This window comes from Ciona robusta, chromosome 2 (genome assembly GCF_009617815.1).
Source record: "Ciona robusta chromosome 2, ASM961781v2".
NCBI classification, from domain to species: domain Eukaryota; kingdom Metazoa; phylum Chordata; class Ascidiacea; order Phlebobranchia; family Cionidae; genus Ciona; species Ciona robusta.
The window spans coordinates 7686869-7703151 of NC_143236.1; the positions used below are offsets into that span (position 1 = coordinate 7686869).

At 37.5% G+C, this 16283-nt stretch overlaps 3 protein-coding genes across 3 annotated transcripts; 1 reads left to right on the top strand and 2 right to left on the bottom strand.

Annotated features, from left to right (window-relative positions):
- Positions 1-24: 24 nt before the first annotated feature.
- On the top strand, positions 25-2467 carry LOC149740791 (cytochrome P450 4V2-like). Its single transcript, XM_089872727.1, has 4 exons — positions 25-244; positions 538-1195; positions 1339-1510; positions 1570-2467. Exons 2-4 carry the CDS (start codon positions 549-551, stop codon positions 2260-2262), a joined length of 1512 nt encoding a protein of 503 aa, XP_089728853.1. The 5' UTR covers positions 25-244; positions 538-548; the 3' UTR covers positions 2263-2467.
- Positions 2421-7235, bottom strand: LOC149740792 (KICSTOR complex protein ITFG2-like). Its single transcript, XM_089872733.1, has 9 exons — positions 7021-7235; positions 6050-6218; positions 5594-5725; positions 5317-5473; positions 4892-4962; positions 4472-4622; positions 3905-4051; positions 3259-3456; positions 2421-2808 (listed from the first exon to the last, which is right to left on the bottom strand). Exons 1-9 carry the CDS (start codon positions 7142-7144, stop codon positions 2695-2697), a joined length of 1263 nt encoding a protein of 420 aa, XP_089728859.1. The 5' UTR covers positions 7145-7235; the 3' UTR covers positions 2421-2694.
- Positions 7236-8124: 889 nt separating this feature from the next.
- On the bottom strand, positions 8125-15881 carry LOC149740793 (uncharacterized). The gene is made up of 13 exons (XM_089872718.1): positions 15581-15881; positions 14845-15074; positions 14200-14315; positions 13519-13703; positions 12251-12404; positions 11721-11863; positions 11133-11317; positions 10477-10734; positions 9371-9607; positions 9088-9253; positions 8590-8695; positions 8448-8533; positions 8125-8377 (listed from the first exon to the last, which is right to left on the bottom strand). The coding sequence occupies exons 1-13, from the start codon at positions 15642-15644 to the stop codon at positions 8316-8318; spliced, it is 1992 nt and encodes a 663-aa protein (XP_089728844.1). The 5' UTR covers positions 15645-15881; the 3' UTR covers positions 8125-8315.
- Positions 15882-16283: the final 402 nt, after the last annotated feature.

Genomic DNA, 16283 nt, shown 5'->3' on the forward strand with positions numbered 1-16283 from the left:
AAGAATTACTAAATGCCAATTACGTTTCAGGAGTCAGACACGACACTCATAAACGTTTTGCAAAACGTTTTTTCATCTTGTAAACGTGCGGTCGACACTTTCTGACCGCAATCCGACCCGTGCGACTCCGATCACCTGCGCGACGCCTGTAAACAGCCATGGACCAAAGTCCGTTGAATTTGCAGCGAACGGTGTCGACCCGGAAACTCATTTCCTTGCAAATATTGACGTGACTGCACGGCAGGTAAGTGAGTGTTGTTTTTCTGCTGTTTAATAGAACTGTAAGCATTAGAAATCGTCATGTCTTGTGAGTCACGAGCGGTGACGATTACATACGCATGTATTACTCTTTTCAACCGTTTAAATAACATGAAATATAATCACGTTATACAATAAACGTAGAGGTAATTGTCACGTACATTATTATACAACCAGAGATTGTTGTTCTTATATTATTCTGTTATATAGACGGAAAGTGTTGTTCTTATATATGTATATAGGAGGAAAGTATAGTTCTTATATTATTTCCTATTACAGAGCAAACGAAGATGGCGTTAACGTTGTTTATATTGATCGGTGCCCTAGCAGTTACCATTGCGGTTTATTGGAAGAAAATCAAAGAGCAATTTCGGAAACGGCAACTAATCAACAAGCTTCCAACCATTATGGAAACTGCGTATCCTCTTGTTGGTCATAGCTACCTGTTTCCTAAAAGTGCAGAAGAGCTGTTTGTGTTTATTACTGGAACGCTAAATTGGGTTATGACAGAGGCTGTAGAAAAGATAGCAGTTTTGTGGCTTGGGCCAATTCCTCTTATAGGTGTGGTACACCCAGAAGCTGCAGAGGTGATTTTACGAAGTTCAAAACACATAGAAAAGTCATTTGTGTACACCTTTGTTCACCCATGGCTTGGGACTGGTTTGCTTACTTCTGGCGGGGAAAAATGGAAACAAAGAAGAAGACTGATCACTCCCAGCTTCCATTTTAACATCCTACAGGAGTTCTTAGAAGTTATGAATGAACAGTCCAAGAAAATGGTAGACAAGCTGGATGCCAGTATAGCATCTGGGTCTAAAATTTATGTTGGAAAAGCAATAACAATGTGTGCGCTTGACATCATTTGTGAAACAGCAATGGGACAATCAGTCAACGCACAGGACCATCAAGATTCTGAATATGTTAAAGCATTATACAGGTTGGTTAATAGACATGCTAGTAATGATTGCCTAGAAAACATTGATTCAGTATGAAAATTGTAACTTGGTTTCCCACTATTGATAAGATGGTAAAAACTAACAGAAGTTCACAGAAAAATATAAATAAACCCATGTTTTGCAGAATATCTGATTTGGTCCAGTTTCGCCAGAGGACACCAGCATTGTGGTGGGACGCTGTGTTTTCAAGATCAAAGCTCGGCATAGAGCATGACACCATTCTCCGCACACTGCACGGTTTTACAAGAAATGTGATAACTGAACGAGCTCAGGGGAAAGGAAAGAAAGAAATAGAGGTACTGTGTATAAAAATGGCAGTGAGGCTTGTGTAATTCTTCCATGTATTTAATCACAGAACCCACGAAGATTGGCATTTCTTGATGTTCTTTTACACGCCGAAACAGAAGACGGAAAAAGTCTTTCGCTCAACGATATCCAAGAGGAAGTGGATACTTTTATGTTTGAAGGTCATGACACAACTGCTGCTGCTATGACATGGACTGTTTATCTCATCGGTCGTTATCCAGATATACAAGAAAAACTCCATGAAGAAATCGATTCTGTGTTTCATGATGATAAGGAAGGAGTGATCAGCAATTCACAGCTTCAGAAGCTTTCCTACTTGGAAAGAGTCATTAAGGAGTCATTGAGGTTATATCCATCTGTTCCATTTATTGGCAGAGTGACCACAGAGGAATGCGTTATTGCCGACCATGTCATACCTGTTGGCACACAAGTGGCTTTGTTCATTGAAAGCATGCACCGCAATCCTGCTGTGTGGCCAGATGCAGAAAAATTTGATCCGGATCGCTTTACAGCTGAAAATTGTGTCGGTCGTCACCCTTATGCTTACATTCCGTTCTCTGCAGGCCCTCGCAACTGTGTTGGGCAAAAGTTTGCAATGATGGAGGAAAAAGTTATCTTGGCCCAGATCTTACGGAGGTTCTCCTTGGTTTCTCATGAAAAGGAAGAGGACCTCAAGAAGCAAGCGGATCTCATCCTTCGATCTTCAAAACCTCTGAACATCACTTTAACACCACGGGTTTAAATCATTATTTTTCTTCAATTATAAATCACCATGTAATTTATGTGCTTTGTCATTTATGCGGTTACAATGTCCTAGTTTTAATTCAATTTTAACACTTCACTAAACTAATCACTGTATAGTTTCTAATATGTACATTTCTTCAATAAAAATAATTAGACCCCCTTGCAAAATGTAATCAATACAAAAACAATCAAGACTTCAAAAATCATTGAATATTAACTAAAGGGCAAAACTGATAAAACTCATTCAATAAATGTAAGATTTACTTTAGCATGGAGCGAAAGAAATGAATAATATTATACAGAATCCTAGAAAAAAAACTACTAACATGGTTTTTTATACATATTATCATAGAAGCATACCATAAGAACCAAGACTCAGCCAGGGTTGATCCATCACCCAAATAAAATGGGTCCATATTGGGCAAATTATTTATAACCATGTATCTTTACTATATTGGGAATTTAAATCCTTGTCATTATTTGAATTTAGTTTTACTTGATCCAAGATGGTTGAGCCACACTTCTTTAGCAATGACCGTTTCTCCTTAAGATATATTTAACAACATTTAAGTTTACCATAACCATTATTAGTTACCAAGCGCTGAACAAATCTTAATCTATTGCGTGGTAAATTCAATTCATTTTACTACTTCTACATTTTAATAATAAGGGAAAACTTTGTGTTTTCGCCGCTGCTAACAGTCTGGGTATCACTTTAGTTAGTTACTATAAAAGGGGGAGATTTAATCTTGTAAGTTTACCATAATAATTATTAAATTGCCCTGATCCAGAAGTGGACAAATCCAAAGTTATTCTGGGGGAGGGGAAGTAAAACTGATTTTCATCCTTGTCTACTCGTTTTAAAACCGCATGCTTTTTTAAACTCAATGATATTTGAATAACGATTTTTTAATAAAGATAAAGGGGGGGGGGGCATTTTTCAATATAGGGCTTAGAACCTACATAACATCTACCTTAAGTACCAAATGCCCACCTCTATAGTAGTTGCTCCTAGTTTTAAGAATAACCGACTCATCTCCTGGTCTGATTCAGCAAAAGTAAGAAGATCAGTAGCTTTAAGGAACGGCAGTTTAACATCATAATACAACCACACATGATTGTGGAAATCAGAGTAAACGAAACATGGCCGATTTTGCTTGGAATCAATGGAGAAGCTTCCGGCACAGAATGCCTGTGAAAGAAATTTATCAAAGTAAAATTCTATAACTTTGGCTTCTTGATCATTAGAATTAAAGCAGTTATCAGCAGAATTAGATAAATTGATACTTAAGTTGCTGGGCAATCTAAAAATATAATTCAAAAAGTTGTAAAAACTGTCCATTCTTAATTTAAAATGGTTTCTTAATTTGCAAGTATCAAATAAATAACAACAGGAATTTTTAATATATTGCTGACAGCTTCTGAGCAATCGCCCGTTTCGAGCAATTTCCATTAGATGTCTTCCCACGGACATACAGATACACCCCTACATGGTAGCTTCAAGCCTTAAACCAGTATCATCTAGGCTACAAGCAGGTGTGCTAACCAAAGGCCATAGACCATGGGGACAAGGGGTCACACAGAAACACTGCAGTAGCTAAATCTCAATTTTTATAATTCATCATGAAACTATGACACACCTGTACATTGTCCAGGAATTGATATCGAACGACATTTCTGTCGTGATCTACAATATAAGTTTGTCCATCCCATGCGCATACAATAACTTCTTCTCTATTATCGCCAAGAATATCGAGTTTGTATAATGCAAACAACTGATGGTCTACCTGTTAAGTGGGAAAAATGGTAAACTGAACAATAGATAGGCAATATATATGATTAAAAACAACACCTAAATGGTAAACAGATTTTTAACCTATTAACAATAACATGAAAAATAGGGTAAGTTGGAATTTAAAAAAAAAAAGAAAAAACAGGACGAACTTATTTAAACATTACCGTTTACAATAAGTCTTAAGTTACACATGCGAAGTATATATAAATATTAAATAAAGTTAAAAAGACTTTTAATAAGCAAAGTAGCATGAATGTAACACGGGTGTTCTAATTCAAACACCTTGTGCCCGCTTACAAGTCACCATGTGTTACGTATGGCTGATAATTTAGACAACCCAATAGTGACCCTGCATTAAAGCAATAGTCATTAAGTGTCTCCACTTTGCCACGGCGCCGCTCGTATTACCAACCTGTAAAGACCAGAGTATCTTATCTTCCTCCATTAGCTTCAGTGTGCCATCTAGTGTACATAAAGCGAAATAACCAGCAGGGCTTGATGAAGATTTGGTGATGTCACCAAGAATTTGACACGTGATGGTTGGGTTTTGTGATCGAGACTGACTTGACAACACAAAAAATATATAAATTGATTCAATTTGAATAAGAGACTGACAATGCCATTCAGGCGAAATATATTTTTTTATTATACATTTGGTTGGACTTGATTTTTGTCTTCTATGCTTTTATTGCACCAGATCCTAACTATATTTCCTTACACAAGAATCAACAGGTACACTTACAGTTGGAAAAAAATTGGAATAAGCTTATACATTTCAGTCATTACATAATTATTATAACGTTATGAACATGGAACATCTATATGTACAAACCTTGACAGTGGAGTATATGTTACGGTGCTCTCTGATATATTGGGACCAGTTTTAACTGCCTCAGACTGGTTCTGTAAATGACATTATATTACATTAGGAGAAAAGGCACATGCAAGTTGTATTGTATTCTGTATAGGTAAGCAGAATAAGGTCCTATAGAAATGCCCTTGAACCAGAGATTTAGACCCAAAGATGGCCTATTATCTCAACACACAGGGTGTTCTACCTCATGACGCTCACCAGATGCGGAATCCTGTTGCTTTCCCAAAGCGGAGCCACAGTAGTGATTAATACTAGCCTTTCTATTCTATGTGAGTGGGGTCTTGCAGTAAGTGAGTGAGACATGCCATGGATCCTATGTTTGGGCCAGAATTGGCCCAATATCCAAAAGGAACATTATAAGTTCGAAGCAAACATGCTTTTACCCAGTTTATGGAAAGTACAGCGTATGAGCAGCCAGGTTGGGAAACAATTATAGAGGGAACTCCTTCATCAGAACTAACATGTATACTGATGTTGCCAACTAATTGACGCAGTGTCCACCTTTGAAGGATTGTGAAGCGTTTATGTTTTGAATTCCACCTAAAAATGCATAGTAAAGAATAATTACAAAATGCAAGGTATGTTGGGGAACTCTTAAAGGGGCATACTAACGAAAAATATATATTTGAATATGAATAGTGAATACAGTAGTGTATTTACCTGTATGCAGATACACAGTGGTCACTATGGCAAGCTATTAGCTCATTTAATTGATCACTATCCAAATCTGATACAAGCACATTCATTATGTTTGGTATGACATGATCAGAGTGAATAATAGGTGCATCAAGCCTGTGGTATGAGAGAATAAAAACAATATATTAGAATAAACATAGCACAGGCAGGGTGTAGTTTTTATAACTCTGTTACTCTTTAAAAATGCGCAAACAGCCTTTGAGTTAAGTCAGTTTTATATTCAATTTGTCAAGTATTTTTACATGCTGAACTAACTACACAATTTAGAACAACTATTTTAAATTTAAAATGTGTTTTGCATTTTAAATTTTGTATAAAAAACACAAAACCAGTTTAAAAATGAACAAAACATTGAACATACACAACAAAAAAGCCATACTTTATTCAAATTACATGTACCAAGAAAACGGATATAATTACGATTTGTTGAAATCAAGTATTGAAAAGGCTCCATCAATGGTAAACACAGCAACACAATTCTTCCCTTCGTTACATAAATCTGCTATTGTCAAGCACGTAATGTCACCGAAATCAGACGACTCCCAACATGGCTTTGTGGAATCACCCTTAAAAACTTGCACATGACCCCCTATAAAAATAAAATAATAACTTTACTTGTTTCTTTGATTACAGTAGCGAAGATATGAAAATAAACAATATAAGATGTGGTATGTAATATTATGTATTTATATAAAACAGGTACCGATAAATAAATGACACTAACTTATTTTAATTTTGTTGGGCAACAATAGTTGTTACAAATTAATACCACAGCTGTGATCTGTTTCACACATATTGTGACCACTTACAAGTTACCATGCATGTAAATTTGTGGGCAATTGTTTCTGTAAAGCTGACAATGACTCTATTAGACACTAATCAAGAATTCTCCCATTCATCATAGATTAGGTTGTCCGGCGCCATGGTATAGTGGTTAGCGCGCCTGCCAGTAACCCAGAGGTAATGGGTTCAAGGCTCGACGCTGCTACTATTGTGGGCGTATGTGTCCTTGGGCAAGACATTTAACGGCAATTGCTCCAACCCAGTGGTCCCTAATGGGTTGTCTAAAATATCAGACATAAATAAAAAATAAAAAAAATCCAAAAAAATAATTACCCACAAAGTAACATACATGATAACTTATAAGCTGGCACGAGGTGTTAAACCCGTGTGATAAAGACTGTCGTTTTCCGGCCACGCGAGGATAAAGTAAGTTACATTCATTCATTCATTCATTCAGGTTGGTGGAAATTGTTAGATGTTGCCATGTTGGTAGTTTTGGGTTTGGTGGTTATATGGGTTAGTAGTTACGATTAGCGGTCAGATAACGTATTGGAGTTCTTTACCAGCACCATAATACAAACTATAAAATAAAAAAACAAGCAAAATACCGTCATCTGCAACAACAAGTTCACTGCAACCATCTCCGTCAACGTCACCGAGTGCGATACATCCTTGCCCCACCTTACCATTGACTTTTATTTTAAGATGGTCAACGAAAGACACAGATCTCATTTTAAGGACATTATAACCTATATAAAAGCTATTGGATTAATAAAACCGCATGACGAAACACCTAACTCACTGGAATTTTTGGTAAACAACTTTGCTTTGCCGCGAAATTACGTGTACGAATATTTTGTTTATTTTCGGGGACTCTGGAGATTAAAATTAATGGGAATCCGAATTTAAAATCAAAAAACCTTTATTTTTCGCGGAACTCGGATATGAACATTTATATTTTGCATAAAAAATTATGCTTGTTGGCCCAGCTGTAATTTATGTTTATTTTTTAGTCTGCGTTGTGGGGATATCCCATTAAAGTATGGATATTGAACTTGAAATGTTGCGCAATCCAAAAGTTGAAACTGCGCAATTAACCGATGCGCAGGGTGCACGTGCATTAGGAGTTACACTGGCATTCAAGCTTCCATTTAGGCCTTGCAGTTTTGAAACAAGTGCTGACATTTGAGACCCCTGTTGCCCTGAGGAAGAGCTAGAACTTCCAGCAGGTAAATATTTAAATAACACAGTAAGTATACAGAATGTATTACAGCATACTGTACTACTTTTTATTTCGATTACTACCGCCATATTTGAAAATTGCATTAGACTTTGCTACCGCAATTATAAGCCTTGTCCGTATAATATGATATAATATGTTAACTGCTATAGTTATAACGGTACTTCGTATTTCTATATATAGCTTTTACTTTAGTACGGTTTGGCGAGAGTATATGATGTTGGTAGTCAGTCACAGACAGCCTTTTGAATATAGATAGTCAGTTTAAATTTAAATTGATAGACTAGAAACTAATAGACTATAAAGATAGTACTGAAATGGTCATCCATTTAAAATACCTAAAAGCTATGGAACAAGAAATTATAGAACAGGTAAGTTTGGATATCGGTTATCATTTACTGTGATATGTAATTACCAAAACCCTTGTCCTTACAGATCTAAACTCGACGGAAAATGGAAATATCATCACACGTTTTTAATTACTTATACGTGTATTCCGATTACATGACGATTCTTTGTGACTATTGCTAAACAAGACCTAAAGGCCAGATCCGTTTTGGAGACTTTTAATTATTCATGCTGTTGTAGTAAAGGCACTTGACGGTCCATTAACTTAGTTGCTATGTACAAATCAGCTTTTTTGGTAAGAACTACGAGTTAGAATCACTCTTTACTGAGGTCAACCTTCTCTTCATTCGGTTGTAACACCACCTCTTCTGTAAGAGCTAAAGAAATGGTTAGAGGTATAGGCCTACTGCAGTAGCGTGTATGAAGCATTTTGCTCTATATATTTACCTATTTTAGTTTCCTTCATTTTCTGGAGCTTTGAACGTCGAACACGAATTACCTCTATCACGAAAACAGCGAAAATTGCCATCATCCTAAATACATAGCATAATTAAATGCTGCTACAAACGAAATATGTGTACAAACTTACAGGAGTGTTACGTTGTTCAAATACCCGTGGTTGATCTGCCCACGCCTGATCAAAACGTGTGTAGGGCTGAAGTTCTCATTCAATGGCCCTTGCTTGTTGCTTCCAACTAAAGTGCAATGAAGTATTAACACGTAGCCTATATAATATATATTATAGTATACACCGAATGTAAAATGGGACCTTCAATTTATATCCCTTGTTTCCTAATCGTGTTTTAAACAGTTTGACGACGCTGTTTTACAGTCGCAATATTATATGCTTACAGAGGTTGGGGGAAGACGGTACACCTTGACATTCAAGCATCCTGATCCTGTTTTAAACAATCAACAACAGCGGTCTGTGGGAGTCTTGAGAATACTTTGGATGTTTTTTTTGCTTACAACAAGCAAATTTAGACCGATAACATGGACCATCCTACCTCACCCACAGCGTAGGCTACTAGAGATATCTCTACTACGCCGTGCCTCACCCAGATACTTGGTTAGATTACAATCGTACCTTTAAATGGTCCAAGAGTCTTCACTCGGGATACTTTTACGTCTGCAAGTGAACGCTTGCGACGACCAGGCTGCTGTGTACAAGTTTGTGTGCACGCGGCACTCGTATCGTTCACCACACACAGGCTAAAAGATAGGTGAAGATAAACCGGTAACTTGTTGGCGTTCTATTGAAATAAATCGGGGTTACTTTGTGAGTGATTATTTTGAGAGTTTTTTTATGTGTGGTTGATAATTTGGACTACCCATTTATGGTGACCACAGGGTTGAAGCAGTATACTCACCGATGCGGTCGCTGTTGAAGAAAACTCAAACATGTTGTATTTGATCTTCACTTCGTTGCTTGCACTCGGTAGGATAACCACCGAACTATCCACTGCGCACCCGGCAGTTATCATGGGGTAAGATTGAGCATCATTCTCATTTGCTGATGGCGTTGCGTGCATGCTCCATACTTTAAGCGTTAACACCGATGATAGGGCAGCTGATGCTCGCAAATAAACGCTCGTGTCTACGGGTATCTAAACCAAAGCATTACGTTAGGATAAGATTTAAAAAATTCCCTACTGTTGTCCCATTAGGCATAGTAAGATAGGTGGCTTTTCTAGCAGCGTTGTTAATTGTTCAAACGATGAAACCAGAAAACAGACACTAAAGTTATATCCCATCTTACTCCACAGTATTATATAGTAGGCTAGGGGAAGATGGGACACCTTTTCGTTTAGTTTTCTCTTTCTATTTCGTAGTAAACAAAGAACATTCAAAGAATTATAAAACCGTATCCTCACGACTTCCACAGACCGTTGTTAATTGTTTAAAACACGATCAGGCTATTTGGATATTATGTATTAAAGGTGTCCCATCTTCCCCCACCCTACTATATTATAATTTATGTTGTTACTCGTAAGCGGTTTGAGTAAGATCAACCTTTTTTAAATATAGCGACATTCATTCTTGTCTCACGTTAGCTAATACAGTATAATCGCCGGTTTTTGCTTTAAAATCAAATAGTAAGGTGGGGAAAGATGGGTCACTTTTAAATATCCAAATATATTGATCGTGTTTAACACAATTAACAACGGTCCATTGGAGTTGTAAGAATACGGTTTTATAATAGCTACTTTGATTGTTCTTTGTTTTCTACCAAATGAGACGAGAAAATAGAATAATAAGGTGTCCCATCTCCCCTCCCCCCTCACTGTATAATAATTGAGGTAAGATTGTGTCATTTGGTAACAAACAAAGAATATCTACACAAGTATTAACCGCGTCCTCACGACTCTAAAGGAGCTTTGTTAAAAATATGAATAGGCCATATCTAAGGCTACTCCTCACTATATACGTAAAATGCAACCACTCTTAAGTTGATCAAATTGAAATACAGACTTACACAGTCTGTTGACATGTAACGTGTTGTGTATGAGCTGTCTTTAAATGCTAATGTTTCAAGTTGGAAAGTGCTCCCCGAGGCTGCTGTCCCGTTGAAGCTTTTGTTTAATGTCACGACGGCTGGAGGTTCCACGTAAGCCGCGTAGTGGCATTGTACTTTTGTACTGAAACTAGGTAATACTTGGTTGGCAGAGATGTTTCGGGTTTGGATAATTTGTGTGAAATTGGTCTTAGGATTTCCGCTGCTGTCAACAAACGCCTGAAAGATAAATTACTGGTTAGCTAAAACTTCGCTAGTAGAGTTGGGTAAGACGGTATAGTAGGGTGGGGGGAGATGGGACACCTATTCGTTCTATTTTCTCGTTCCATTTGGTAGTAAACACGAAACATTCAAAGAATTACAAAACCGTATCCCCACGACTTCCATAGACCGTTGTTAATTGTTTAAAACACGATCCGGATATTTAGATATTATGAGTGCTAAAATTGTCCCATCTTCCCCCACCCTACTATATATATTTACAGAGTTAAACAACCCTATATCACCGCGACCCTAAAATAGCTTTGTTAAAAAACGATCAGAAAATGTGAGATATTTTCTGCTAACGGTGTCCCATGTAACCCACAGCCTTGACGTTTCAATAATAATGCAATTACCGATGTTGTTATGCCGCAACCGATGAACGGGATGCTAACAATGTAGTTGCTTCCGGACTCAACGCCGGTAATTGTACACAAAGGGTCCGATAAAGAGAGGTCCGAGAGGGTAAGACCGTTGAGTAGGCACTTCGGTATGGTGGCTGTAAACGTCTGCCCACAGTCGGTAGTAACAACAGGAGTGGCTGGCGAAAAATAAAATGATTTAGATAGGCTTACGTAAGATGGGATGTAACGATAAAGCGCATGTAGTAATAACACGTAAGAACAAGTTCACAAAATATCGAAGAATAACACGACCGTTACGCTCTCTGGTTCAGAAGTCTATTTCGATCAAAGATAAAATGTAATGATTAATTAGGCTGTGATAACGCGTCACTGCAAAGCGGTTATAGATGTCTGCCTCTGGGGCTGACTTATAATGGGTTCGAGGCTCGACGTGAGTCCTATTGTGGGTATGTGCATACGTCACATAAAATTGTCAAAACATCTGTCCAATATAAAAACGCATTTTTTATAGGCCGTAACTATGGAACAGAACACCCGTGTTATAACAGGAATTTATTGCAGTTTGTTAGGTTTACTTACCGCCTCCCCGCCTTGCCAAACACGCGCTTGTGTTCATCTTTGACTTAAGGTTTGCTCCACTGACTGCCAGGCCATCAGAGTTAGGGGAGTCAAAATAAAACACATCGCCACAAGCGGCAGCAGTGCTCCCACACGCAGCAAGCCTGAAAATCTCATCGGTCATACATAACATTTATAACTTAAATGATACAGTAGGGTGGGGAAGATTGGACACCTTTTAACCCTATTTTCTCGTCTCGTTCAGTTGTAAACAAAGAACATTCGAAGAACAGGATATTTGGATATTATGTGCAAAAGGTGTTTCATCTTTCTCCCACCCTACCATGTTAGGTTATACGAGTACGGTAATAAAGATCCAACTGGTTAAAGCTAAGCACAGAAGGGAATTGGCAACAAAACGACGGCCGTGTAGCTGTTAAAAAAGTGTAGCTGTTAAACCCAGTTTACAATAACATACAATAAGTTGTGGAAGTTAATGAAATATTAAAGAACATACAAGCTTTATTGTCGCATTGAAATGCAATATGAACCTGCTAATATCTTCGTTTAATGCAGATTGAGTGTTATCGGCAATGTTTTTCGAAGTTACAACCAAAATATCATCCATCTGAGACATGATTGTCGGTAAACGGGCACTTATCGCAGCTACGTTAGTACCCCCGGGTCCAGCATTTAAAACCATTGCTGTTTTAAATAGTTAAAGATTAGTTACTTATTATTTACCTGTAAAATAGAGGTATTCGTACGTATCCAAACAGCAAGTAACGAAAAATGTCAAATACGTTAAATACGCTGCATAATACACAGCTTATTTCTTGAATGAATGGATCTAACTTACTTTATTCTCGCGAGGCCGGAAAACGACAGTCGTTATCACACGGGTTTAACACCTCGTGCCAGCTTACGAGTTACCATATATGTTACTTTGTGAGTGAATATTTTTTTTGATTTTTTTATGTATGGATTATCTGGACAACCCATTAGTGACCACTGGGTTGGAGCAATTATCGTTAAGTGTCTTGCCCAAGGACACATACGCCCACAATAGTAGCAGCGTCGAGCCTTGAACTCATTACCTCTGGGTTACAGGCAGGCGCGCTATAACCACTATGCCACTGCGCCGGGTTCTTATTCTACAAAATCAGTGGTTTTCTGTTTGTGTGGTGATAACGATATTCCTTGGATTTTATTATAATAAGGTTACTTTATTGGTGTCTGATTTGCATCTACACAGTTAATATCGTAAGTGTAACGTTGGATATATAGTAGGGTGGGGGAAGATGAGACACTCTTTCATTTTATTTTCTCGTCCCATTTGATAGTAGACAAAGAACGCTCAAAGAATTATAAACCGCATCTCGCGACTTCCATAGAACGTTGTTAATTGTTCAAAACACGATCAGGATAGTAAGAATATTATGTGATAAAGGTGTCCTATCTTTCCCCACAGTATATACTAACTTTTGACATAATTTTGAATATTTTTTTAAGGACTTTTGAAACAATTTTGTTTTAAATAAACTGTACGCTTTTACATTTAAGCCTCATTTAGAATTGCTTGCAGCGGACTATTTAGACCTGCGTTATGCGTAATAGAATAGATATAGTAGGGTGGGAGAAGATGGGACTACTTTAGAACATAATACCCAAATATCCTGATCGTGTTTTAAACAATTACCAAAGGTCAATAGAAGTCATGATGATACAGTTTTATATTTTTTCTTCCTTTACTACCAAATGGGACGAGAACAAAATTGAAAGTCGTCCCAGCTTTCCCAATCCTACTGCATTAGCTCACCGATACGAGATGTTGTCATGGGGTCTCTTCGTACACCAGGACCTCTGTATTGGAAATTTGTGAGTGATGGAAAACTCTCGACCGCAAACGTGATTTGGCTGATAAACTCTCCTAGAGCTGTACACGTTGGGGTTGCTGTGGTACTTAATGTAGTTATGGCTGGCTGAAGGTTCGTATCGTTGTACCTGAGAAATACCGCTGGTAAATTCCTGGCTGTAGTAAGATAAGGGGTGGTTTTAATTAAATATAAATTATGTTACATCTGCTACCATACACAATATAAATAATCTTCCAACGTCTCATCTGGTATGAAAAAACATAGTGTATTTCGGTCGCTTTGTTTGCTATCAGGCGAGACTTAACGTCGGAAATAGACTACTTTTTTATAGTAGATTGAAAGAATATTTATATTATGCATGGTAGCAGGTGGCTCGTAGTTTGTATGCTATGTGTAGCGACGACGCTCCTTTCGTCCAATTAAATTTAAATCTGTTTTACCCATATTAGACTGTTTTAGAAACTCTCGTTTTATCGCTATATGGTAGGATGGGGAAAATACGGGACATGGGGTATCGTGTCGTTTCGTTTACGGTTTCTGAATCGTCGCTACCGTAATCGAAGACACAAATAACGTTATTATTATTATATTATCAAAGCATTTCATAGACTAAAAATAATTACAGATTAATGGTGGTTGGGAAGCCTGAAGAAAAAGTTTGTACTCCGACTTGGTACGTCGAGCCCGCATCGTCAGCTACAAATGAATTTAGTACACCGACAACGTTGTTTCGCCAAGTCTGTAACAAAAGAAAGCTGTTTAAAATTTCCATTTGTATAACTTTTATCCCGGCCGAAGGCAGGATAACATAATAGCTAGTTTACGTATAGTAGGGTGGATGAAGATCGGATACCTTTAGCACATAATATCTAAATATCCTGATCGTGTTTTAAGCAATTAACAACGGTCCAAGGGAGTCGTGAGGATACGGTTTTATAATTCTTTCAATGTTCCTTGTTTACTACCAAATGACACAGAAAATAGGTTTGAGAAATATAAGATTTAGATGCTATAGTACTTTGCCCCATACTAATATATACCCCCGAGGTACCCTGGAATAAAACCTCCCACGCATACAAGCTACATCGTATGTTACTTCTGCTACCGAGCCTAATGTAAGTATTTTTTAGCGGCTCATCTGGTACAAAACTTTACTACTGTATTTTCATGATTACCTGATGAAGTCTTCCCGGATAGCGGACAAAACACCTTTAATAAACTACGTTTTTATATACCACTTGCGGCGCTAAACATTATTTATAACTTACAAGCCAGTTTGTGAATGCGGTATTAAGAATACAGGCAATAGGATCGGTGTTCATTGAGACATCGATGAGAATATACAGATCCACGTTGCATGGGTTGCTGGGTACACAGTTAGTCAAACTAGAGTCCAGAGCCAAGCCACACGGACAACCACACGTTCGGTTTCCAGTTCCACGGAATAGACAAGTGTGTGAACAACCCCCATTATTAGGGGCACAAGTGATTTGCTGTGCTGTAAACAAATTTGCTCTCGTTAAAAAGGATAACGGCGTGTTGCGTAAAGTGTGTCTCTTATATACCATCACTTATATTTATAACAATAACAAATTAGATTTGTTTTTTTAATTACGGTAGCGAAGATTGAAAAATATTTTAAACAAATGAGCAAATTAACATTTGTCATTTTATGAATTAAATGAAATGTTGTAAGAAAATAAAATATTAAAACTAGCCTAAAGACAGCTAAAAATAAAATACGTTCTGAATAAACGACGCTACTTATATAGTAGAGTGGGGAAGGACGGGACACCTTCAGCACATATTATCCAAGTATCCTGATCCTGTTTTAAGCAACAATTAACAACGATCCTATATATGGAAGTTGCGAGGATACGTTTTTATAATTCTTTGAATGTTTTTTGTTTACTACTGAATAGGACGAGGAAGTAAAATGAAAAGGTGTCCCGTCTTTCCCCACCCAGCATTATATTAGGCTTTATCTCATAAAGGTATACTCACCTTCGATTTGGTAAGCCGCAAATACCAGCACAAGGCAGGCAAGGCTGATCCACCTTACATTCATTATACAAGTGAAAACAACCCTTATTTAAACCTGAGTCTAATAACGACCGACGGAATCTAAACTTAATAAAGATAGGTTGCAATGCTAAACTGAAAGTTTCCCCTGCTTTTATCAAAACTTCTACATTCTAAGTTAAATTTAACCCCTTTGTAAAAATATCCTGCTGTCCAGTTTTGTTAATTTTTTGCGAGTTTAAATAAATTGGCGATTTTACAGTTATAACAATTTCATTCAAATCTTTCTTAGCGATGATATAAAATGCCTAAGACTATGCTTGCAATATACGAACCAACGCACCTGATTACGCAGCACACACACTCTGTATTCTATGTACTACGTTCCACGCTTCGCACACACAATACTTGTATTGTTTCGGATCGTCGCTGAAGCTCCGCGACTCCGGGCTGAGTCATTAGCTCGCATCGGAAACCCACAGCGGAAGCATGTAACTGGGTTGTTTCGATTGTTTAACCGACAGCGCATTGCTTATACTGAACAACACGAATAAATGCGTGGATGCGCACATTAGCGATGTTATATTATATAGTATTTTGTGGTAAGATGGGACAATTTTGGCACATAATATCGAAATATCCTGATCGTGTTTTAAACAATTGAAACCGTCTACGAAAATCGTAA